The sequence below is a fragment of the Bos grunniens genome, chromosome 4, assembly GCF_055505025.1.
Source record: "Bos grunniens cultivar Pamir isolate PY7600 chromosome 4, Bosgru_T2T1.0, whole genome shotgun sequence".
Taxonomy (NCBI): domain Eukaryota; kingdom Metazoa; phylum Chordata; class Mammalia; order Artiodactyla; family Bovidae; genus Bos; species Bos grunniens.
The window spans coordinates 72,949,783-72,976,378 of record NC_141168.1 but is presented as its reverse complement, the minus strand read 5'-3'; the positions used below and the strand labels follow the sequence as shown (position 1 = coordinate 72,976,378).

At 40.6% G+C, this 26,596-nt stretch overlaps 1 protein-coding gene and 1 long non-coding RNA gene across 23 annotated transcripts in view; one reads left to right on the top strand and one right to left on the bottom strand.

Moving 5' to 3' along the window:
* LOC147374366 (uncharacterized) overlaps positions 1 to 26,596 on the top strand; it is a 162,966-nt gene that overhangs the window by 97,510 nt on the left and 38,860 nt on the right. For 3 of the 15 annotated variants that reach the window (XR_015162673.1, XR_015162682.1, XR_015162672.1), the window contains one exon: positions 8,526 to 8,658. The exons of the other annotated variants lie outside the window; for them this stretch is intronic. This is a non-coding gene — a long non-coding RNA (uncharacterized LOC147374366). The remainder of the gene's footprint in view (positions 1 to 8,525; positions 8,659 to 26,596) is intronic. 15 annotated transcript variants of the gene reach the window in all.
* NAMPT (nicotinamide phosphoribosyltransferase) overlaps positions 23,593 to 26,596 on the bottom strand; it is a 376,625-nt gene continuing 373,621 nt past the window's right edge. For all 8 annotated transcript variants that reach the window (XR_015162669.1, XM_086396905.1, XM_086396904.1 and 5 more), the window contains one exon: positions 23,593 to 26,510. Coding sequence is in view for 7 of the 8 variants with exons in the window: in XM_086396905.1 (XP_086253031.1) it covers positions 26,400 to 26,510 (111 nt within the window). In the remaining variant the exon portion in view is untranslated. The remainder of the gene's footprint in view (positions 26,511 to 26,596) is intronic.

The window sequence follows — 26,596 nt, the reverse complement described above, 5'->3', positions numbered from 1 at the left end:
AGATGTCAAGGTGGAGAGAGCTCTGGGCAGGGTCAGGAGTCCTGCCTGTCAGAGCCTCAATGGTCTCACCAGTGAATCAAGTAGGGGCAGACCTAACGACCCCTGTATCTTCCTCCAGCCCTGGTACTGGACGGTGCTCTGAGTCTCACCCCAGTGGCCCCAAAGCAGAGCAAATCAGTTCAGTGGTTCAGATTTGAATTGGGCAGCTTGTGAGTCTTCTCCTGCTTTCTTGCTCAGCCTCCTGGGGATTGGTGAGGCAGACATGAAGACAGGATCCAAGCCAGGCCGTTTTATGGAGGATCATGTTAATTTCTCCCTATGTTAGCTCAGGACTCTGAACAGGTACATCTGTGAATAGGACAGTTCATTTCATTACTGGCAGATCATACAGCAGGTCACAGAAAGAAAGAAGAAAGAAAAGCAGGAAAGGAACCAACAACTAGAAAACCAGTGACCTAGTCACATGCCTGCTGTGTTCACTCGGGCAGCACTTGAAACAAAGCAGAGATGATTCATGTGGTCCCTGTGAGCACACAAACTTGTGAAACATCCCATATTTTTTCAGGGGTGATGAAAAAGTTTTGGAGGTGGATATTGGTGAATGGTTGTATAACAATATAAATTCACTTAAAGCCACAGAACTGTGCACTTAAAATGGGGTAAATGGTAAGTTTTAGGTTCTGAGTATTCCCACAATTTATAAAAAATAAAACAGACATTGCCCTAAGGGATTGCAGGTTGCATAGAGATGTCACAAAGTAAACACTGATGAAATCAATTATAGCCAGAAGAAAAGCAATCTCACAACCTGAATGCTGCCTGTGATGTGCTCACCCCAGTGTAAATATAGAGTAGTGGAAGGAACCAACCTGGACATCAGCTGGCTTCAAAGCCAAAGCCTGCCACTTCCTAGCTGTGCCACTTGGGCAAGACCCCTAACTTCTCTGAGCCTGTCTCTTATTTATAAAATAAAAATGATGATATTGGACTCACACATCTGTTAAACTGAACAAGACATTGCAGGTCAGGCATTTAGCATAGTAACTGGCTCCTAGCAGGCCTTCTCGAAAGTGTTTCCTTTCTGCAAGTGACAGGTTGCAAACACAGTATGTAGTGGGACACAAAAATTAACTTGAAAAACAGTAAGGATAAAATAAAAAACCAAAACATATCGAGAAGTTATTTGGGTAGTAGTCCCTGGTAGAGGCAGACCAAGTGCAGAGCAAGAATGTTCTAAATTGCTAAAAAAGACTTTAAAACTTGTTATTAGAGTAATGGCCTAGCTGTTGAAACTAAGACCCCCTCCCCCAATTATAATAGTTTAAACAAGATGGAAGCTTATTTTTCTCAGTGTAATAGTCTGGAGGTGAGCTGTCCATGCTGGCAAGGCAGTTCTGTTTTTTAACACAAGATTTCCATCTCTGAGTCTAAAGTGTTTGCTTTAGCTTGTGACATCATCTAGGTAGCAGGAAGGGGGAAAGGCCAGGGGCAGAATGCATGTTTCTTTTAGGGGCATAACTCAGAAAGGACACACCTCATTTTTCTGCCCACACCCTATTGACCAAATGCAAGCTCTGAAGGATGCTGGGAGAGTAAACTCCAGCTGGAGTTGCGTTAAGAGGGAAGCTTGGATGTTCTGACACCCGGCCATCTCAACCACAGAACTCACATTATATTTTCTCTAGTTTATAACCACAGGCTTTAACACACACACACATGAAAGAAAGAAACAAAGCTAACACACTTCCCAAAATGGAGGCACAGTTTCTTGCTCATTAATTCATTGATGAATGAGTGCAAGAAAGATAAAGATCTGAGGCTGCTGGCAGCCAGCCTCTAATTCACAGCTCTCCTCTGCTCATTGTACACACTCTCAGGTCCTGTCTCCAAACTCAGAGCCTCTTTCTCCCTGCAGTTGCTTCCAGTGTCTTTGGTAGCTCGATGTCCTCTTAGGAAAAATGGAATTGGGGAAGGAATTTGGGAGGGAGACGGGTAGCTGAGGAAAATGGACACATCTCCTCTTTGGCTTTCTCTGCCCTTTGCTCTAGTTCGCTTACTTGTTCTCTATGTGGTTTCCAGGTCTGGGACCAGCCTGATTCCCTCATGCGGCCAGTGTAACAATGGAGCGCCAGAATGTGAGGGGAGTTAAGGCTGTAGGCTTTGGAGCCAGACAGCTTCGTTTTGAATTCCCATTTGGTCCACTATTATCTGGGTCACCCTGAGAAAATATCAATACTCTCCCTCTCTGGTCTTCAGGTTTTTATCTGTTAATATTAAATAGGGGTTAGTAATAGTCTGTGACCACAATATAGAAAGCTCTGAAACTAAGGTTTTTAGTAACTCACTAGAGGGCAAAACCTGGCCTGATCGGATCTGCTTGGCAGGAAACTAACATTGATATGAAACTATTATTTTGATTTGACCCACTTAAAAAAATCATTGTGCATTTTGCTACAGAAATGTTCATGTGTTTGATTAGGGGTCATGCTTTTTATAACCTGAAAAATTCTGAATTTGTAAAACTCTGGGCCCCAAGAATTTCCAATAAGGGGACTGTGCCCCAAGGGCTTCCCTAGTGGCTCAGATGGTAAAGAATCCACCTGCAATGCAGGAGACCTGGGTTCCATCCCTGGGTCAGGAAGATCCCCTGGAAAGGAAATGGCAACCCACTCCAGTATTCTTGCCTGGAGAATTCCATGAACAGAGGAGCCTGGTGGGCTACAGTCCCTAGGGTTGCAAAGAGTCGGACCTGACTGAGCAACTAACACACACAGTGTGACCCATTATTCTCCTCCTTAGAACGTGTCATCTAGAAGGAACACAAGACTTTGGTTGTGGTTAGTTTGCCAGCTCAAAGTATAATATGCGGTGAGGGGAGTGTCTGGATAATATTAGGTCAATGTCAAAACTCAAATTCATCTTCATCCATGAGGTGGCAAAATATGGCTTCAAAGGTATGGTTAAGTGGATTTGCAAGACCCCTGGGAGGTGCTCAGGAGAGTCCCACAGTGCTCTGGTCTTGGCCATTCCCCGGCCAGTGGTTTCATAGATGATTTCTAATAAATGAGTTCTTGAGGCTGTAAGCAACAGAAGGCTACATGCGCTAGCTTAAAACAAAATATTCTCAGGAAACATGAGGTCATGAGGCAGCTGGACCCTAGGGATGTTCTGGAACTAGGGGTCAAAGCCCCATGGAAACTTAGGGATTCCCTTTCTGTCTCTTTTTCCTGCTTGTCTGCAAGTCTGCTCTATCCATCTATCTCTTTGTAGGCGAGTTTTCTCTACTTTCTAATCTGCTTGGTAGAAATGGCCGTTACCAACAGCTTCTGCATCATATTTCCTCCATTTATGAACACAACCTGATTGGGGTTGAATTTGAGTCCAGATTCCCCAGGAGGGAGACACTGGCTGGTCTAATGACTAAGGAGGTGTGGTGGTGAAGAGTGGCAGGGGCACCTCCTCCGGCCCCGAGTGCCCAAGCTGGGCCTGGTTTCCTTCCACAGGCCTGCATCTGAGCGTCTGAACACAGGACTTCCCTGATGCCCTATGATGGTCCATGACCCTTTCTTGGCCATCCACTCCTTGGAGCTCCAAGCCACTTTCATCATAGCTCTTCCTCATTCCTTGTGCTGAGAGATAAAATCTAGAGAAGTCCAGTCCTAGAAAGTCAATAGCAGCAGGAATCCCTCACCTTCTCTTGACTTGGGAGACAAATCCATGCCTTACCCGGATTTCACTTAATTGCCACCCCTTTAAATGTGTCATTGCCTAGTACTTGGCATGTTTACTGAGTGGGACAGAAACCAAGGGTCTGCTCTAGCCCGCTCCGTGAAGTATTTTCTTCTTGTTCTTTTGGAGGACTTTTGGGGAGGGGACCAGGCCTTCTGACTTGGGAGGACAAGACACTTAAAAACTCCAGATCGCCACTCTCAATCTGCATGACAGAAGGTAAATAGCCTAGGACTAGTTTTTTCATATAGAGGAGAAGAAAGAAATGCCTCCGTCCTTGAGCATTTACTTGGGGATCAGAAAGTTTATTCTGAGCTGAATTCCATAAGATCTTATGCAAACATGTGTTGCAGTCGCTGGTTCTTTCTTGGCATCTGAGCTAATGTAGAATTCTTTCCAGCCTCCCAGTTCTGTGGATTGACCATCTGGGGAAGGACCAGCGATGCAGTGTACCTGCAGAGAGCAGATGCTTCTAGGCCTCCCAGCAGTGGCCTCCCTGGTCAGTTTGGTCAATTTCCCCTTGGAGTAAAATGGGCGCACTCTCCCAATTGCCATGCCAGTAAAACATAGCTATCTCCAGCTTAAGGTGTCATACTTCAGGTGCATGCAACCAGTATTCAATAACTGTCTTTGCAGTTTTGGTACAACCAGGTCTTGGTGGAAAGAGGTGTGGTCTTGAAGTCAGGGTGTCTGGGCTTCAGTCATGGCTCTGCCACTGTGAAAACATGGGCAAGTTGCTCACCCTTCCCGGATTTTGGTTTTCTTGTTGTGAAACAAGAGTTGTACTCAGTGAGTCCCTGGTCTAACTTGCTTTTGAGTGTCACAATTCAGAGCATTCCACGCCTTTATCAAAAAGTGTGTATTCTGGAAAGGTGAAACTCAGAAGAGCCCGTTCTGTTAGTTTGCTAGGGAGACCATAACAGAGTGTCACGGACTGGGCGGGTTAGACAATGGAAATTTATTGCTTCATAGTTCCAGAGGCTAGACGTCAAAGATCAAAGTGTCAGCAGGGTTGGCTCCTCCTGAGTGCTTTGGAGAACCTGTCCCACACGCCTCTCTGAGCTGCTGCTGGTCTCAGTTCTTGGTGTTACTTGCCTTCTCTGCCTTCATGCTCACATGGCATTCTCCCTGTGTCTGTCTGTCTCTGTGTCCACATTTCCCTTTTTATAAAGATACTAGTCATAGTTGATTAGGCCCACCCTGATGATCTCATTTTAACTTGATTACCGTAAAGACCCATTTCCAAGTAAGGCCACATTCTGACCTTCTAGGAGTTAGGATTTCAATATATCTTTTTTGGAGGACACAATTCAGCCAGTCCATAACAGCAGTCGCAATGCATGGTTAAATATTTTTGTATGGAAGGAATGAAGAAATGGACTAAAAATAGGTTTTTAAATTTTTTCAATTAGGTGATACCTTTCTCTTCTATGGAATACTTGAAGTTGAGTTTATCAGCTGATATTGAGTTTATCAGCTTCATATCAGCTGATATGCAGTGTCCTTTCAAAGGGTTCCCTCTGAGGAAATAAAAGCTGCATGTTTCTTTTTTTTCCTTCTCCTCCCTGCTAGCTTGCTTATCTCTTTCTTTTGTGTCTCCAGTTCCGGTTGTATTAATTCTCACTCTATTCTCTATTCTCCTTCATCTTCAGAAAATAAAGGGAAATCTGTTCTTTATTCTCTGGTTCACTACCCAGAATAAAAATGCAGTCATCGTCCTCACTGAATCATGACTTCTGCTTTCAAAGCCTCCTCTTCCTTCCCACTTTTCTAGGGACTTATAGAAACCTTGGGACTGGAGGAGTCCTGAGATGTTTTCAAGTCCACAGGTGGCTTGGGTCTCCTTGAACGGCCTACATTTTTAGGCTCTGCATAAGCATCTCTCCTTCTGAGGCATATTAGATACTGTTTTCTTATGTCAACTGAAAATCCATTTCTCCATTCTGTCAGCAGTAAGCTGGCTAGAGTGTGACAGAGCAAAGCGGTTGCAACTCCCATGGGAAGCACTTGGAAGCAACACCAGCCTCTCAGGTTCAGATTCCTCTTCACATATGAGAGGCAGTTTTCTCTGGTTCTCCTAGTTATTTAACCAGTCAGTTTCAGGATCTGTGTCTAATTAGTTGAGATAACTTGGGTAGGTGATGTAACTTCTTTGAACAGGAGGATCCACAGCCTTGACCTGCTGCTGCTACTAAGTTGCTTCAGTCATGTCCGACTCTGTGCGACCCTATAGACGGCAGCCCACCAGGCTCCCCCATCCCTGGGATTCTCCAGGCAAGAACACTGGAGTGGGTTGCCATTTCCTTCTTCAATGCATGAAAGTGAAAAGTGAAAGTGAAGTTGCTCAGTCATGTCCAACTCCTAGTGACCCCATGGACTGCAGTCTAACAGGCTCCTCTGCCCATGGGATTTTCCGGGCAAGAGTCCTGGAGTGGGTTGCCATTGCCTTCTCTGACACTTGACCTGACTTATAGCTAAAAAAAAATAAAATAAAATATATTCTATTCCCTATGAGCTAAAAAAGGACAAGATAATGACAATTTCTTCTTTTATTTTTTGGTTATGAACTCAAACAGATGATAAGTTAGATAAATAAACTATATTCATTTTAATAGCAAAAAAAACAAAAAACAAACAAACAAAAAAAACTGGAATTTCAAGGCTCTGCTCTCTTCCTGTCTAGCTTCACTTTTCCAAATCTATCTTTTAATCCACAGAGTGAAGATCATAGTACTTACCTCCCCTCACAGGATTGTTATGAAATCAAAGGTGATAGTATTTGTCTTTTTTTTTTTTTTTTTTTTGCTAATAACTGCTGCTGCTACTACTAAGGGCACGGCAGGAGTTCTTTTTCTAGATAGGATCAACACCGGAAGTAAATGAAAACATCTTGGTTGCAAGTCACCCTGAGCTTCTAGGAAGCGGTTGCAGACAGGATGTGTGGGAAAGAATTATTCAAAGAATTACTACCAACCTGTGGCCCAAGATCTGATTGTTGGGCCTTGTTGAAGTGCCTGGGAAATGGCCAAGTGGAGTTTTTAGAAGATCAAACCAGGGAGAAGTGCATTCACTGTTTTGGAACAGATGAAGCACAGCACAGGATGATTGACATCCTTGTGATCCACCCTCCATCCATACAAGAACTAGCTCTCTTTGATTTCAGAGACTTGAGAAAAGGTACAGAGTTATTTTATATATTAAAAAAATCACAAAAAATTCTAGCGGTTTGTTTCTTCCTGGCTGGCCCTCACACATCTCTATTCTCTGGCGTGAAGGAGAACAAGAGCTCTGTGGGCAGATTGCAGTGCACTTACCAGTAGAACCGAAGGGGTCCTCCATCGTGGACTTGACCCAGAGGCTCCCACCTGGTAGCACTGATGGTTCCATGGAACTGCTGAGTGTTGTTTCATCCTTGGGGTTTGCAGGTGAGTTTGTAGTCATCCTGGGCTTCTTGTTGCCACTCTCATGTCTAAGAGAGCATTTAGTGGTCTTCTCAGCCTCTAATGAAGGCTGATGAGCGGTTGCTTTCAAGGGCTCGAGGGCTTCGCATCTGTCATGCTTACACATAAATGATTTTAGTATCCAGAGAATCGCATCAGAAGCTAGTTAAAGCCAAGCCTAAATTATTTATCTGGGTCAGATTTTTGTTCACTGTCTTATTCAAAATAATGAGACTATTGCTCTGCTAGTATCATAAATCTTCTTTACGAGTCTGTGTTTGTAAGAAAGCTCTGTGGCTTTCTGATACACTAGTGATTGTTAATTTTTGTTTGGGATCTGACCTTGGTATTAAAAAATTTTAACACATTTACCCAAATCTTTATTACTGCTATGTGTGATCAACTGAAAACTTGTTATGTAGCATTGGTGAAACTGCCTGGAGGTGATATGACTGTATGTTTAGAGATGACAGAAATAAATCTGAACCTTTATCATTTAGAAAAGCCTTAAGGTCAGCAAAATATAAAATACACATAATTCTTAAAACATTAGGGTGACTATATTAGAGCAGTCATTCTCAAACTTTTCTGTGTATCCGTGTTACCACAGTAGGTCTTTGCTATAGCCTTTCAAAAAAAAATTTTTTTTTAAAGAAATACAAAAAACTCCACTGATGATTCTGATAAGCTCCATTTCACAAAATAGTCTTTTACATTTTTAAACTCTGTCAGCCCTGGCCCTTGTGATGTTAGTTCTCACTAACCCAATTACTTCCGATCGTTTTAGTTATAAACCATGAGCATACTTGTAAAGCATTGAGGCTAATTTATAAACTCTTAGCTAAGGAATTCTACTGTTCCCAAAGTAATTTATTTCTCTTTCATCCATTGGTAAGCTCTTATGACTTTTGTCTTTAATCCTCTTCTTAGCTAAAAACAACAAACAAAAACCCCAGGAAAAACATAGTAGGGAGTAATTTGAGAACAATCCTTTAAATAGCCATGTGTCTTCATGTATACAACTGTGTTAGTCTGTGGCTTTTTAGGTTGCAATATCAGAATCTACCTCAAATGAGCTTGAGCAGAAAAGTGAATTTATTGTCTCATGAAACTGGAAAGTCCAGACATGCAGCTGTGTCAGCTTGATTTAGAGGGTCTGTTAGCCACCCTGGCTTCCTTCACAATCCGAGCCTCCTTTTCTCTCATTGGACACAGGCTTCCTCTGTGTGGCTAAGAGCAATGTCCACAAGCAGCCTGAGAGTCACGCACCTATAGGCAAATACCCTAATAGAGCACACCCATGGCTAAGCGCCCTGGTAGAAAGATCTCTCTTCTAATGTCTGCATTTACCTCCAGGAAAGAATCCATATATTACCACCTGCTCGGGTCCCATCTCATTGCTGTGATGGTGTACCATGATTGACAGCATCGCCCCGAATATAGAGAATATGAAGGAACCCTCCAGAGAAAAAGCTGCCCTAGAGAAAAGGTTGGCAAATTGTTTTCTAAAGTAAATATATTAGGCTTTATGTGCTACATGAATCACTGCTGCATGTTTTTTTTTCTTCTGCTAAGCCTTCTTAGTACTACCATGAGGAAAAAGGACTGGAAGTAGGATCAAAACTGAGCAGAAAAAGGAAAATAGGGACAATGGAAGGAGGGAATGCAGAAAAACTAAGGAGGGCAAATTGGAACATATTTTAGAAAGTATCAAGGCCGTATGTTTGTTATTATGAAACAGAATGAACTCTAGAGATAGGTGAAAAAAATGATTGGCATCTACCTTTTGCAAAAATAAAAGGAAAATTCATTTTACTTAAGTAGAGCAACAGGATTAGATTGTGGTTCATGTTCGTACAAAGTTCTTATAAGAAAAAATAGAGAAGAATAACATTCCTTCCGATGGGGAAAGCACACCAGAAGGACATGCTCACAAACAAGATGAAAGCCATAACCTAAATTTAAAACAAGCTGAAATGGAATAAGAAAATGATAGACGCTATGGAAGAACAATATAAATCAAAGGTAGAGAAACTCACAAATGAAGTATTTAGAAAAATACTGCAGAATGTTGTTCTCTTTCGCATAGTACTCTGAAAAACCGAGAAAGGCTGAGAAACTAGCTAGTTCTTTTTAGTCTACCGAAATCAAGAGGAAAACACCAGTTCAAATGATTCAAAAAGGCCTGATTTGTTCTTTTGGGCTGGAGTTCTTTGAGCAAATGTGTCCATTCATAAGGAACTGAAAGGTAGTTTTTCTCTAAAGTGCTTATTATCACTCCTATTGTGGGTCTCTTAGAGTAAAAGTGTCAAGTATAATCTCTCTCCTTCTGAATATTCTACACGTTCACATATATATTCCACATATCTCTGTATACCTACATTCTATGTGTATTCTTAAAGTAGTAGATCTAGAAAGTTTTTCAAAGTGACATTGGATCAGGGTATGTGCTGAATTGTCACCTGGGCAGGTAGATGGCTTTGAGTATTCCAGTCTGAAGAAGGGCATGTTCCAACCAAAGGAGTCTGTGTCTAGCAGACTGAGTCCCCTTTACCGGGGTGCGAATGCGGGATACTTCTCCAAGTGCATAGTCCAGGCAGGTTGTTCCCAGTTTCCCATGGTACCGTGTACACTGGAAACCTTTGAGTAAAGCTCAAGGAGGTGGTCAGGGTAGAGAGCCCACCTCTGCTCTTTTCATGGTTTTTTGCTCTTGGGTGTTGGCTAGTTGTAGATTTGTTAGGGTGCCCCCACCTCCTCCTCCTTTATGGTCTTTGCTTTCTTGTTGCCCACAGCCTGAGCTGGCTCAGTGGCAGTCTGGACTGCTGGTGGACATCCTGGATTGCCTGCTCGTTCCTTCCCCACTTGGAAAGCTCTGCACATAGGATTTATTTTCACCCCTTGTCCCAGCGCTGCAGGTAGTCGGCTGCCCGAGAAGTTGTTTTGATGAGGCTGATACAGCCCTTCCCAGCTCCTGCCGGCTCCTCGGTGAATAGTCTAGGTCAGCGTCAGAAGAACTAAAAATAGCTGGAAATGCTCTAGCTTGTCATTCTCAAGTAGCTGGGTCAGATGAGGCACCAGAAAAAGAGAACCGTGGAGCCTGGTGTCCAGCTCTGAGGCCTGCAGGCACCTCTTTGCAGAAAGCCTGTGTGTGGTTTTGACAGCAGAAGAGCAATAGACACACACACATTCACATACCCTTACTCCGCACACACTGCACGCACAATGACCAGGTACTGTAGAACCTTGTGGAAAATAAAATGCCTGCTGTGTATCTAGAGTTTGGCAAACAGTGGCTTCCTTGGAGGAAGTGACAGAAGGCCGGATCTGGAGTGAGATGCTGCATTGTGGACAGGCACAGGGGTAAGGAAAAGAAGGAAAGACTTTTTCTTACGGCTGATGCAGTGCAGCCAGGAAGATGAACATGGTGGCCTGTGGAGTCACACAGCCCTGGCTGGAAGTCTGACTCTGTTCCTCACTAGCTTGTTACTTTCTATTTGTTTTCTATTTGTTTTCATCAGCTGTTTTCGGCTCCAAAGTGGGGATGATGCCTGCCACAGAGAGCTGTTGAGGGGATTAAGAAAGGCCATTCATGCAAAGTGCCTAGCATGCCTCGCACAGTGTTAGCAAGCATAATTGTTCATTTTTTGATTTATGTGGTAAGTAGCACAGTGAGAAAGTCTGTTTACTCACCACATTCCTGAAGCTTATCTGGTTATGGTTGGAGTGTGAACCATAGGCTATTCCTGAGTGTGGCTCCGGAGCGGCATGATGTGGGGCTTCCTGGAGAGCTATGGTCTTATGAGTATAAGACCAGGGTGGGTGCTGCTGTTCTGGGTCGACTTAGGCCAGTGGTTTCTAACTGCAGATCCTGACCACTAGTGGTTCAAGACATCCAATTTTATGGCCTAGAACCAGCATTCCCAAAACAGTAGACTAGACTAGACCCAAACAACAGATGCAGCAGTGTAAGAAGACCACAGCAAGTAAGGGTTTTGGTAACATATGTACGTAGTGTGTGAAATGTGTTTCTTACTAAAGATTGTGGTCAAAATGTAGAAACGAACAAGTAAAAATGATGGTCTGGAGAACCAATATTTTGTTTAGGGAGTTCTGACTACCCTGGGAGTTCAGGCCTTCTGGCCTGTGAGTTCCTGAGGAGGTCTTTGTACCATTTGTAGTAGTTTGGAGTTCTGTTGGAGAACAGTCGAATTTGACCATTTTTTGCCTAAAGCAGGTGGAAGTTCTAGTCTGGAGTTCCCCCACAAGAAGCAGGTGAATGACGGCTACTTGAATGGTTGATCAGTTGAAAAGCACCGGTATTTGGCTCCAGGTAATAAGGACCTGGGGGCAGGGAAAGAAGAGGCAGGTGGAGGGTGAGATAATGCAGGATGGTGAGGGGTGGTGGGAGGGAGAAATGAGCATTGTAAATAGGATTAGGAAGTGCCATTTGCTTAGCAGGTACCTGGGGAATGTCTTCCAGGGGCGAGGCCCCAGTTTAGGCCTGAGGCCTGTGCAGCTAAAAGGTTAGGCCTTGTTCTGGCCCTCACAGAGCATAGCATCTGTGCCGAAACAGATGAAGGCCCGCCAAAGTGGTAGTTTTATCCAATGAGTTCTATTTTTTACCTATTAAAATTTAATGTGTCCCTGAATATAACATGGGATTGAGATAGCTTTTCAACTGTTCAGTTCAGTTCAGTCGCTCAGTCGTGTCCGACTCTTTGTGACCCCATAAACCTCAGCACGCCAGACCTCCCTGTCCATCACCAACTCCTGGAGTCCACCCAGACCCATGTCCATTGAGTCAGTGATGCCATCCAACCATCTCATCCTCTGTCGTTCCCTTCTCCTCCTGCCCTCAATCTTTCCCAGCATCAGGGTCTTTTCAAATGAGTCAGCTCTTTGCATGAGGTGGCCAAAGTATTGGAGTTTCAGCTTCAGCATCAGTCCTTCCAATGAACAGTCAGGACTGATTTCCTTTAGGATGGACTGGTTGGGTCTTGCAGTCCAACGGACTCTCAAGAGTCTTCTCCAACACCACAGTTCAAAAGCATCAATTCTTCGGCGCTCAGCTTTCTTCACAGTCCAACTCTCACATCCACACATGACTACTGGAAAAACCATAGCCTTGACTAGATGGACCTTTGTTGACAAAGTAATGTCTCTGCTTTTCAATATGCTGTATAGGTTGGTGGTATATATTATTTTGTTTTCTGTTCCTAGTTTCAAAACTAGCTGAAAGGGAGAGGAATGACGTGTTTCTCCCTCTCTTTGTGTACACACATACACACACCCACCCACCCAAACACACACACATATACATAGGTACACAATGCTAAATTGAATTGCTTTTGAGTTTTGTGATCCTCAGTTTTTTCAATGGGCTAGTGACCCATGATAGCAGAAAGCTAATCTCACCCTCCTCCAGAATTTGGGAAAACTCATTTCCAGAAGAGTCCTGGGCATTCCATGGTCTTGGCTGATAAGGTCAGCACTTGTAATTCTGTTTATTAAAAATGCTTGTTATTTCTTTACAACAACAATAATACTTGCCCCTGATGAATATCATAGATAACACAGAAACATATAGACTCAGAACTCTTTTTGAACATGGAAATTGTTGCTAGAAGGCTCTAAAGGTTTATTTTTTTTCCAGGTTATCACATGTGATGAGAAGAGGAAAGGAAATTTTTAAAAATTTTGAAGTATAGTTAATATACAGTGTTGTTAGTTTCAGGTGTATAACAAAGTGATTGTTTTATATATATGTGTCTATCCTTTTTCAGATTCTCTTCTGTTATGGTTTATTACAAGATGCTGAGTATAGTTCCTGGTGCTATACAGCAGGATCTTATTTATCTGTTTTATATATAGTAGTTCATATCTGCTAATCCCAAGCTCCTAATTTTTCCCTCCCCTACTGTCTGTACCCTTTGCTAACAATAAATTTGCTTTCTATGTCTGTGAGTCTGCTTCTGTTCTGTAAATTAGTTCACTTGTATCATATTTTTAGGTTCCACATATAAGTGATATCATATGATATTTCTCTTTCTTGGTCTGATTTATTTCACTTAGTATGGTCATCTCTAGGTCTATCCATGTTACTACCAATGGCATTCTTTCAGGCTTCTTTATAACTGAGTAATATCTACTGTGTGTACATATGTATGCTGCTGCTGCTGCTAAGTCGCGTCAGTCGTGTCCGACTCTGTGTGACCCCATAGACGGCAGCCCACCAGGCTCCCCCGTCCCTGAGATTTTCCAGGCAAGAATACTGGAGTGGGTTGCCATTTCCTTCTCCAATGCAGGAAAGTGAAAAGTGAAAGTGAAGTCGCTCAGTCATGTCCAACTCCTAGTGATCCCATGGACTGCAACCTAACAGGCTCCTCCGCCCATGGGACTTTCCAGGAAAGAGTACTGGAGTGGGGTGCCATTGCCTTCTCCGGTACATATGTATGTATTTATATATATACACACACAAACATTATCTCCTTCATTCATCTGTTGATGGACATTTAGGTTGCTTCCATGTCTTGGCTGTTGTAAATAGTGCGGCTGTGAACACTGGGGTGCATGTATCTTTTTGAATTAGAGTTTTGTCTAGATATATGCCCAGGAGTGGGATTGCTGGATCATGGTAACTCTCTTTTTACTTTCTTAAAGAACCTCCATACTGTTTTGCACTGTAGCTTCACTAACTTACCTTGTCACCAACAGTGTAGCAGGGTTCCCTTTTCTCCACATCCTCTCCAGCATTTTATTATTTGTAGACTTTTTAATGATGGTTATTCTGACTGGGTGCGAGGGGGTACCTCATTGTCTTTTTTATTTGACAACATGCAACATGAAGGATCTTTGTTCCCTAGCCAGGGATCAAACCTGTGGTCCCTGCAGTGGGATCTCAGAGTCCTAACCACGGGACCACCAGGGAAGTCCTCACTGTTGATTTGATTTTCCCTTCTCTAATAATTAACAGCATCGAGCATATTTTCATGTGTCTATTGGCCATCTGTATGTCTTCTTTGGAGGAATGTCTACTTAGGTCTTCTGTCCATTGTTTGGGTTGTTTGGCTTTTTGTTGTTGAGCTGTATGAGCTGTTTGTATATTTTTGGAAATTAAGCCCCTTTTGGTCACATCATGTGAAAATATTTTCTCCCTTTCCATAGGCTGTCATTTTGTTTTGTTTATTGTTTCCATTGCTGTGCAAAGGCTTGTAAGTTTGATCAGGTCCCATTTGTTTGTGAAAGGACATGTTTTGACATGTTACTAGATTTGCAGAACCTGGAAATAGTTTGAAATGTGTCCTTTTCCCAGAGCTAAGTAAGTTTCCTCATTCTTCCCTGTAGGAAAAATACTGTGACCTTTCTTTCCTCAGGCAGGCTAGGGTGATGACAAGTTGTATAAACCTCATGGAACCATTCTTGGCCATTTTTCACGGTGCCTTGTTCTCTAAGCAGAAGGGAGGGTGTTGCTGGTGAAGTTTTAGGATGGAGGTGATAAGGTTTATAAAGCACTTAGGAGTAAAATCCCGTATGAGTAATTGAGTAGTGATTTATACAGAACAGTGATTCTCTACCAGAGATGATGGGTGTTTATGAATTCTCTAGTGGTCTATCCCAACTACACAGACCCCTTTTGCTGTCATATCTAAGAATGTATCATATGTTCAGGAATAAATGTATCAATATGTTTTAGAAAAGCCCCACAGGTAATTCTCACTCTATCCCTTTCCTACTCCACCTACTGATACAAAAGGGAATGCATGTAAACCCTGCTTAAAGATATAGAGTGTGGAGGTAAAAAATACAAGAACTGGAAGCTAAAAGGTTCAGGGAAAAAAAAGGAGGCACTATTTCTCAGATGCATCTTTTCCTGCAGTTAAGTGTCCCCTGACAATCCTAAATGTGGCTTCTTGGGCATCACCATTATCTGAGGGGAGATGGCTGTTTGCCAGAGGCACATACTATCCCGCAAGCTTGGTAAAGCAAGCTCTGAGCCCAGAGCTGGAAGCTCTGTTCCTTGTGAGTGCCGCACTTGGTTGGCACCCCTGGGAAGCAGGGATGCAATGTGTAGTTTCAGCCTGCCTTGTTCAGAAATCCCCAGCAAACAAGTCCTTTGATTTAAAGGAAAATAGCAATTATTTTCAGTAAATTGTTCATTTCAAAAATATTTTCATCCTTTTGGCGTTATTTTAGACATGTCTCTTCTAAGTAGCAAATAGTTGGGATTAAAAAAATTCTTTTCACTGTATGTGTGTGTAGAATATTTATGTACCATTGACATGTTACATATATTGAATGTATGTTACATATATATGTTACATATATTGAATGTATGTAGCATACATCCCGTTATTTTTCTGTTTGCCCTACTTGTTTTTGTTTCCTTTTCTCTCATTTGTGGCCAACTTTTGAAAAATTTTGATCTTTTCCTGTTTGAAAGTAACATTCCTTGTTCCTATTCCTATTAATTCAACATACATATTTAACTAAAGTCTAAAAACTGTCAATACGTTTAATCTTATTCTGACAATTCAAGTACCTTAGAACACTTTGAATTCCATTTACCTTGCTCCTGAGTTAGGCTATACCTGTAGACTTTAAATATTGTTCAATTTAAATTTGTTAGACAAATTTAAAACAATTATCATTGTTTTTTCATATAATCAGTTTTGTTTAGTTGCCCCATATGCATTTACTACTTCTATTGCTCTTCATTCTTTTATCTCCTAGAATTTTCTTTAGTGAGGGTATGCTAGTGGCAATCTTTCAGTGGTAGGTGATCTGAAAATGTCTTTATTTTCTTTCTCAAAAAATATTTTTCTGTGGGAGTAGGGTGCCAGGTTGGCAATAATTTTCTTTTAGGTCATTGTGCTGTCTCTTGGCTTCCACTGCTCAGAGTCCAGTTGTTGGTCTCTGTCCTTAGAAGGCGTTTTTTTTTGTTTGTTTTTGGCCATGCAGCTTGGCTTGCTGGGATCTTAGTTCCCGACCAGGGATTCAACCTGGGCCCTTGGCAGAGGAAGCACAGAGTTGTAACCACTGGATCGCCGGGGAATTCCCACCATCTTTTTTTCTCTGGCTGCTTTTTTTTTTTTTTTTTTTTGCTTTTTAAGGCACTTTCTGTGCTATTTGCAGTTTCACTATAACATGTCTGTGTGTGGCTTTTTAAAATTTGTCTTGCCTGGGATTCATTGAGCTTCTTTAACCTTTCACTTGTTGCTTATCAGTTCAGGTAAATCTTGAACCCTAACTTCTTGAAATATAGCTTCAATCCCACTTTTTTTCTTCTTTTATAGCTCTGATAATCGAGCTTCCCAGGTGGCTCAGATGGTAAAGCGTCTGCCCACAACGCGGGAGACCCTGGTTCGATTCTTGGCTCGGGAAGATCCCCTGGAGAAGGAAATGGCGATCCACTCCAGCACTCTTGCCTGGAAAATCCCATGGATGGAGGAGCCTGATAGGCTACAGTCCATGGGGTCGCAAACAGTCGGATACGAGTGAGCGACTTCACTTTCACTTTCTTATAGCTCCGATTAGACATGTTAGGCCCTTTCCCTCTTTCATGTTGCTTCTTTCTGGTTTTGTCCATTTGTTTTGTGCTGCATTCTGAATAATTCCTTCTGTCTTCCCTTTGGTTTCCTCTGTGGCTGTCTAATCTGATAATTTCTGTATTTTTTAATTTTTATTTTTAATTTTGTTTTTTATTCTGTATTTTTTTAAAGTTCTGTATTTTTTATTTAAACAAATCTGTTAATCTCTTTTTCAAGTTTGTTAGGTCATTAACAAACTATTCCATATGCAGGTATTTTCAAGCAATGTCATTAAAGAAAACATGCATGTTTTATAATAGCTCATAATTTCCATATCTGAAACTTCTGGATTCTTTTTCTGTCACTCTCATTCATGGTGTCCTGTTTCCTTGTGTGATTTCTTTGTGCCTTATTCATTTTCCTTAAAACATTATTTTGGGAATTCTTTTGAGGCTTAGGATGAAATTGGATCCTTTCAGAAGAGAATTTGCATTGTCAGGCATTTAGAGAATTCTACCAGTCCAATTTAATCTAAATTTACAGCTTGAAGTTTCTGTAACATGTAGGGGTATGAATTTGGATTGCAACTAGGTACATGGGCTAGCTTGCAGTGACACCTTAGAGGTTTTTTTTTTTTTAATCTCGGTCTGCCTAGAGCTAAAGCAGTTTTTCTTGCAGAGCCCTCTTGGTGTGGGGGTTGGTTTACTGCTAGTTCATCCCGAAGTAGCTCTTTGCAGGGCCTGCTTTGTAGAGTGTCTTTGATTTCTATTCACATGTCCTGTTAGGCCCTACAAACTGAAGCTCACAGTCCACAGGCTTGATAGATACCCAAGGACAAAGGTACCTTCAGGGCTTGACTCTCTATTCTGGGTCTCTTTTTCACTTGGATTTTGACCTAGTAATTTCTTATTGTCCTGTTAGTTCAATACCAAAAAAAAAAAAAAAGTTACCTGTTCATTTTTGTTGTTTTCAGTGGGCAGGTGGTCAGAATTACCTAGTCTGTTTACATTTCTGGAAACAGAATTGTCTAGTTATAGAAATATTGAGAGCATTTGTCAAAATTTTGGTGTCACTGGTTTACACAAAAGATTCTGTTTCTCCATCTGTAAAAAAGGCTTTGAAATAGCCACCAATTTTGAGATCTGCATCAATGAAGTCTGTAGAACCATTGATAGTTGAATTAAAATTGTATTTAATTTCTCTGCCTTGTTCTAAGAACAATTTACAGTGATTAAAATCTTAAAATTTTTAAGAGTACCATCAGAAGCTCAAATAAAGAAGGAAGGGCATTTGGTAGAGTGCACCCTTAATCTCTGCCCTGCAGTTACAGGTGGCCTCATTTTATTGCACTTGCTTGGTTTTTTTGTTGTTTTTACAAATTAAAGGTTTGTGGCAACCCTGCATGGTTGATGATGCTTAGAAATTATTAAAAATATTTTAAAATTAAGGTATGTACATTGTCTTTTTAGACATGCTATTGCATACTTAATTGATGATAGTATAGTGTGAACCTAACTTTTATAGGCACTGGGAAAGCCAAAACTTCATGTGACTCACTTGATTGTGATGTTTATTTTGAGGTGGTCTAGGATGGAACCTGCAGTGTCTTTGAGGTCTGCTTTTAACTAGGAGTCAGTGCAGAATGTATGCAGCAACCCCCTTTTAAGTTATATGTAGGTAGTTTTATTTGCAAGTACGAGTTTTTCTTTGAAGAAGGTCCATAGCTCTGAGTACATTCTCAGGGGTCCAAGATCCAAGGAAGGTTATGAACTACTTAAGTACATACAAAGAAATCTTAGGCCAATAATTTATCCTCTTTACATGTTTTTTAACTTACTCTTTGATGAAACATTTTACTTCATAAATTTACTGTTAAGGATTTTCCAAAAAAGACATTAATATATGACCATACTTTGAAAAAGTTATCCACCTTTAGAGCTGTTTTAGAAATACACTCTGTACCTATGGAAGCCAGAGGGGAGGGCACATGGCATTGGGTGAGAATGGCAGATGACAGAATTTTTGCCTGATTCTTGGGGGGCATTATCACCTAGCACCTAAAATCAGTAAGCCAGAGGCAGCATAAGCGAGGAAAGAAGTAGGGAAATGGTGTGATGTGTGCCAACACTGGAAAGGTAAGGAACCCAAGGTCTTACAACATAGAAAATGAAGCAGTTTCAAGGAATGAATTATTAACAGTGGCAAATACAGGAGAGATCCCCTGATAACTAAACATATTTGTTTGACAATCAAGAGGCCTCTGTTTTCTTTAGTGAGGGATGGGAACCAGATGGGAGATGAACAGGAAGTGAGGTGGTAAATGGAGAGGAAATGTACACAGAGTCTGGATGTGAATGGGAGAGGGAGACAGGTGCTGCTGTTATTAAGGGAGTTCCTTTTTTTCTGAAAAGATGGGAGAAACAGGAACATGTTTATTTATTGGCCGAGGAGAAAGGAATAGAAAGGGAGAGGTTGAAGATAAACGTTGTTTTTTCCCCAGGCTCAGAGATTTGGTAGAAATCTTCAGGCTATTCAGGAAGATCTAAATGAATTAAACTTGTAGTCAGTTCCTCAGGACAGCACCTCAGTACAATAGCTGATCCACGTGGGTAGAAACTACAGAACATCTTCTCGAGTTTAACTCAAAGAAGTAACAGCTCAGAAGATAATTACAGAATTAAAAAAAAAGCAAGTCAGGATAACGGTGGTGGTGGTAGTTTAGTCGCTAAAACGTGTCTGACTCTTGCGACCCCACGGACTGTAGCCTGCTAGGCTCCTCTGTCCATGGGATTCTCCAGGCAAGAATACTGGAATGGGTTGCCATTTCCTTCTCCAGGGGATCTTCCCAACCCAGGAATCAAACCTGGGTCTCTTGCATTGCAGATTTCTTTACCGACTGAGCTATGAGGGAAGCCCTCAGGATAACAGTATCTTTAATTATATTTTGTTGTCAACTGAAGAAAGATGCTTCTTTTTTCTGGGGTGAACATGTATCAGTGTACACCAAAATTCTATTTTTCTGCAGAGATTATGCTATAAACTGGTAGAAAAGTCAATAGGCAGCTTACTCTACTCACCAAGAGAGCATGAGCCCTGAAGAGTGGTAAAAGCCCCAGGTGCCTTGTTAATACACCCATTAAGTCACCAAAAATTCTATATACCAGTGAGGTGAGGGGTCAACCAGCCCATGTGAGAACATGCAAGGAAAATTCCTAATTACCAAGGACTCATTTTCATGTTAGTTTAAAATTTAAAGTTTTGGTAAAGTTGTTAATTCAAATGATTCTAAAATTCCATTCAAGAATGTGTTTCTCATTGCTGGAAGAACAAATAAGTATTTTAACATAATTTAGTGGAATGAAGAATTGTGAACCAATTAAGATAGAGTTGACTCTGGGGGGAACAAATTACAGAAACTTCTAAATTAAAATAAAATGAGGTGGGAAGAACCTGAATAAGAGGTGACTGATTTTAACTGGTGCAGAATGCTTCAGATGGTTTCTTTAAACATGTAAATCTTAAAACATTAAAAACAACAAAAAATCAAGAAATGCATTTAAAGGTTGGAACACTTGGGACTCAGTTCAGTTCAGTTGCTCAGTCGTGTCCGACTCTGTGACGCCATGAATCGCAGCATGCCAGGCCTCCGTGTGTATCACCAACTCCCGGAGTTCACTCAAACTCACGTCCATTGAGTCAGTGATGCCATCCAGCCATCTCATCCTCTGTCATCCCCTTCTCCTCCTGCCCCCAATCCCTCCCAGCATCAGAGTCTTTTCCAATGAGTCAGCTCTTCGCATGAGGTGGCCAAAGTACTGGAGTTTCAGCTTGAGCATCATTCCTTCCAAAGAAATCCCAGGGCTCATCTCCTTCAGAATGGACTGGTTGGATCTCCTTGCAGTCCAAGGGACTCTCCAACACCACAGTTCAAAAGCATCAATTCTTTGGCGCTCAGCTTTCTTCACAGTCCAACTCTCACATCCATACATGACCACTGGAAAAACCATAGCCTTGACTAGACGGACCTTTGTTGGCAAAGTACTGTCTTTGCTTTTGAATATGCTATCTAGGTTGGTCATAACTTTCCTTCCAAGGAGTAAGCATCTTTTAATTTCATGGCTGCAGTCACCATCTGCAGTGATTTTGGAGCCTAGAATAATAAAGTCTGACACTGTTTCCACTGTTTCCCCATCTATTTCCCATGAAGTGATGGGACCAGATGCCATGATCTTAGTTTTCTGAATGTTGAGCTTTAAGACAACTTTTTCACTCTCCTCTTTAATCAAGAGGCTTTTTAGTTCCTCTTCACTTTCTGCCATAAGGGTGGTGTCATCTGAGGCTACTATTTCTCCTGGCAATCTTGATTCCAGCTTGTGCTTCTTCCAGCCCAGTATTTCTCATGGTGTACTCTGCATATAAGTTAAATAAACAGGGTGACAATAGACAGCCTTGACATACTCCTTTTCCTATTTGGAACCAGTCTGTTGTTCCATGTCCAGTTCTAACTGTTGCTTTCTGATCTGCATATAGGTTTCTCAAGAGGCAGGTCAGGTGGTCTGGTATTCCCATCTCTTTCAGAATTTTCCAGTTTATTGTGATCCACACAGTCAAAGGCTTTGGCATAGTCAATGAAGCAGAAATAGATGTTTTTCTGGAACTCTCTTGCTTTTTCCATGATCCAGTGGATGTTGGCAATTTGATCTCTGGTTCCTCTGCCTTTTCTAAAACCAGCTTGAACATCTGGAGGTTCATGGTTCACGTATTGCTGAAGCCTGGCTTGGAGAATTCTGAGCATTACTTTACTAGCGTGTGAGATGAGTGCAATTGTGCGGTAGTTTGAGCATTCTTTGGCCCTTTCCTTGGGATTGGGACTAGTGGCAGTGGAAGGGATATTGTGGGAAGCTACTGAAACCAAGAAATTCAAAATCTAGATTATTTCTTCCTTCTGTCTATTCATTAACTCAAATATTGCTTGAGCACCTGATAAAGGACATTGACTCTGGCAACACACAGAGCACTTCTTAATCAACTTTTCACTTGTCCACACCTGTCCGACCACTTCCAAGAGGCGGAGCTCCTCCTCTTGCAGGCTTGCCTGGCTCAGTGGTCTCTACTGCCTGATCCTTTGAGGTTCACACCCCTCCTTATTGCTGCCTCCTGGCCCCTTCTGTTCTGTGAGCACACTGGCACCTTAGTTTTCCTCTCCACGACGACTCTGGATAATTAAAATGTCCACCTATCAAACCCACTTATCTCTAGGTTTTGTGACCTTGCTTTTGTCTCCAGTGATCTTTCTCTCACTTAGCCACTGTAAGGTCATTCCTTAGACTGTACCACAGCATAAACTTGCTACTCTCAGATCAGGCGAGGGTTTTTTTTTTATTCTTCCTGACTTGCTTAACAACTCCCAGTAGATGAGAGCTGCCGTCAGACTGCTGTCTTCACAACACTGTATGTTGCCTTCACATCCTTAACATATTCCATTTAGATACCACAGGACCATTTTTCAACAACTCAATTTTAGTAATTATTAAATTATTATCCTTTGTTCTATCAGACTTACCTGGAAAAATCCCACATATACCTATCTTCTCTGTACCTAGGCATCAGGGTGTTACCAGGGAGAGGAACAAAAATAAAACCACAAGAGACAGATTTCACTGTAAGTTCTGTCACCATTCTATAGTCCTCCAGTACCTGTGGCCACTTGACTCTCCGTAAGAATTGTTTTAAAACATCCATTTTAATCTGCTCTGGTCTCAAATTTCAGAGAAAACCAAAGCCTGCACACAGTCTGGCTTCTTCTCCTTTATCTTCTAGATTACAAACACTCTTAGACATCTAGTCGATCTTTTCACCTGTGTTTTGGACTCCATGGTCCTCCACCTTTTTTGGAACCTAATACCATACTGATCTCTTTAACTCTTTGGTCTTCAATTTTTTCCGCTTTCCCACATCCTTCTCAGAGATAAAGTACTAGCTACAAAGGGAAAGGGAGACACGCTGTTGCCTCATTTGCTCCTCCTCTATACATCCAGCACTCAGGAGTAGCTTCTTTCTGACCTCTACCTCCTCTACTACTGGGAGAGAATGTCTCTAAGCTGCCTATTGCTACCAAGAGGTCAAATCCAATAGCTGCTTTCACATCCCTCACTGAACTTGACCTCTCAGTAGTATTCAACACCTGTGCAGGATAATGCCCCTCCCCTGGGCTTTCATGATTCTCCTCCTGGCTTTAACCTCTTTAGCTACTGCTTGTCAGTCTCCTTTGCTGGCTCATCTGCCACTTAACTTTTGAGAATACTTATGCTTTTGCCCTAAGCCCTCTTTTCTTTATAGCAGAGATTCATGCATTTTTGTTTAAAGGGCCATATAATAAATTATTTTAGGCTTTGGAGGCCATAAAGTCTGTCACAACTAATTAACTCTGCCATTGTAGCATGAAAACAGCCATGAACAATAATTAAATGAATCGACGTGGTTGTGTTCCAATAAAACTTTATTTAGAAAACAGATGGTGGGCTGGATTTGGCCTACAGCCTGTGGTTTGTTTATGCCATACTCTACACCCTGCCTAGAGACATATCCTCTTAAGTCTCCACTGACCATCTATACATCAAATTCATGTCCAAATCAGTGTCTTCAACTACCTAAAACCCACATTTAAATGTCTGAGAGGGCATCTCAAATCTTATCTGACGAATTGTGTTCTTTGACCCCCAATCTGATCTCCCTCCAGTGTCTTTACTAAAAGGCACTGCCATATGTTACACAAGGTAGAAAGTAAGAGTCATCCTAGAAATTTCTCCCTCTTTCATTCTCTTAATTCTCTGAACTGGAAGAATACCTAAAAAAGGTAACTCTGGGAATGCCATTATTTGAAGCACACAGTCAAATTTAACATTTAACTAATAGAGCTAAACTTTATTTCCATGGTTATTACATGTTTATCTTTGATGCTGAATACATATTAGATTGATTTAACATACAACTTGGGAGAAAAGCTGACATTCTCCACTGAATGGGTTAAAAAGGAATGTAAAACTACAAAATACTTGTTTAAGTTTGAATTCTAAATTATGGCAAACAGAACAATAATTACCTTGCTGTTTTCTCTTTCTAGTTTTCCAAGATGGATTTCCTTATAAAATTTTCATAACAATTTACTTCAAGAAAAGAAATAAGGGATAATCATTAAAACCATTTTAAGTATAGAGTACAAATAAAGAGTCTTAATGCAGAACTCCTATCTTCTATTTAAAATACAAATATTTCATGATATGATGAATTGAGGGGGATTAATTGCTAACTGCAAATCTAATGATTTAGAGCAAACTCATACATGCCATTTGCTTTTGTCTGAAGATTAAGCTGATTTACAGGTGACACAATAGAGCTCTATTTGGTATCCACGTTAACCAGTTGCGTCTCAGAATGGAGATGGCCAAAATACTAAGTGCTTACGTGATGGAGATTTGGGATTAATCAATTCCAAGTGGCTGAAAGCTAACACAGTTAATCATTCCATCCCCCCAATCATTGGCCATGTACAAATGTACAGATTTTAGCATTCAGTGAAAAGTATTAAAACCCCTCTAGATACTCTACAATTGCTGAAATTCACTGTACAAAGACTGTTGTCTATAGTGTAATTCCAGTGTTTAATAAAATCAAAATTATGAGTGGTTATCAAAGTTGTTATTGGTAAGTTTCCTTCCCTTTGCTGTAGCCCCTTAGCACATTTTATGAAGAACTGTGTGTTCTTCTTACTATTACTCTTCACTTGGATACATTTAAAAAACAGTAATCACTTTAAAATTATTTTTTACCAGGGATGGGATTACAGGATGAAAACTTTTCCTGGGAGTGTGGCTGATGCCTACTGTTACTAGACAAGTAGTTAGAATCATCTGCAAAAATCCATCTTCTTCTTAATAATGCTTATAAAAGATGCTTAATAAAGATAACATCTCTAATTAGATTACTTTAGTGACAAAATACCTTCTCATGTAACTGTTTAGAACAAATAATATATGGCTTTTCAATTTGTAAAATTTCACTTTAACGTCATATTGTTAAAGCTCTTCTAAATAGTCTTCTAATACCAGACTCTTAAATGAAAACAGAGAAGACAAAAGAGAAAAACTCTATGTATCAAGGCACACTCTTTTTCTTACAACAGGGGTTAACATACTTTTCTATTAAGGGCCGGATAATAAACATTTCAGGCTTTATGGGTTGTAGGATCACTATTACAATGATTCAACTTCTACTGTTGTTGGGAGAAGGCAGTCATAGACAGAATGTATTTACAAAAAAATAGTCTGAATTTGGCCTGCTGGCCACAGCCTTAGAACAGAAAGGAATCTACAAAACCCTGGTCTCTAGTCAGGTGTGATGACTGACTCGGAATCTAGTAGTTAATCGCTCTAGAACATGTCAATGTTGAACACTTTGAATTCAGCCAAATTACCACTGTGGGATCAGATTCTTCTTTTCAAACTCATGTCATCTTATTTTTCATTTGGGATAATTTATCTTCATTTAAGTAAGTACTTGCTTGAGCATTATTTATTGAGGGATTCAGTTTAAAATTAGTAAGTGATGTCCATAAAATCGAATATCCAATTTTTGAAAAACTTAATGAAAAATATAACAATCAAAACATCTAAAATAAGTACACTCACTACCCATTCCACTAATTCATTTCAGTCATAGCAACTATAGAATAGGAAAAATAAATTCATAAGTGTAATTACTTTAAAATAATTACTTCCATATTTGTCAATATTTTACATTTATGTATATATTCTATAGTGTAAGCAGAAATTCTCTCTAAAAATCTCCTTAAAATCTTGAGGTGCAGAGCCACAGGCAATATCTGACATATAAAACTGCAGTACAGGCCTGTCAATTTGGCATTTCACTGGTACAATACAATGACCAACTTGTATAATCACTGTACAGTGCCTAGACATTCCAGTAAGAACCATTATTTTCTTTAATGTAGAATGATTAATACATAGTCTACAAGGGGCAGTGAGGTTTAGTAATTCTGTTGGGTATATCCTGACATAATTTCAAATTGTACAATAACACAAACAACTTTGTTAAGGCCATGTTTTATTTGCTGATTAATGGACAAAAGGCAATGTATTTTCAAGTATTTTCTTGAAAGTCTGTGCTCATAAAAATCATGAAAAGTTGGAAAGACTGTTAAATCACTGAAACTTTAAATATATCTTACACAATCTGTTTGTACAAAAATACAAGTTAAATATAAACATAAAGCAATCATGATAATTTTATGCAAATCTGTTTTTATGTGATCTTCAGTTATATATAAAAGTTTCTTGGTTGTTTGTGAAAAGATCAATACCAGATTGAGTTACTATCTATTGGCAAAGGGCCCTAAAAAGCTTACTTTAGCAATTATCTTTTACATGGTTAAGAGCATTTCCTAATTTGAGATCACCTAAACACTGGAAAAAAGAAAAAAATGAAAAGGGCAGTATGTCCATAAACCAACAAATAATTTGGCTGTAACGTATCATAAAACACAAAGAACCCCCACACATCTGTACAATAAACATTATGTATTACATACTCACACACACAGGGGTACACATGTGTGCATGCACGTAAACACACACACACGCATACGCAGGCACACACACACACACACCCAGTCATAAAACAAAGCCTAATGAGGTGCTGCTTCCAGTTCGATATTCAGCTGTGCATTTTTTCTTACTTCATCAAAAGAATAGCTTTTTGTCACCTTCCCATTCTTGAAGACAGTGTGAAGAAGATCCTACACAAATATAACAATATTGAAATTTAATGGTTATATTAGGCCATCAAACAAAATTTTTCAGTAATGCTTAGATGAATTAGACT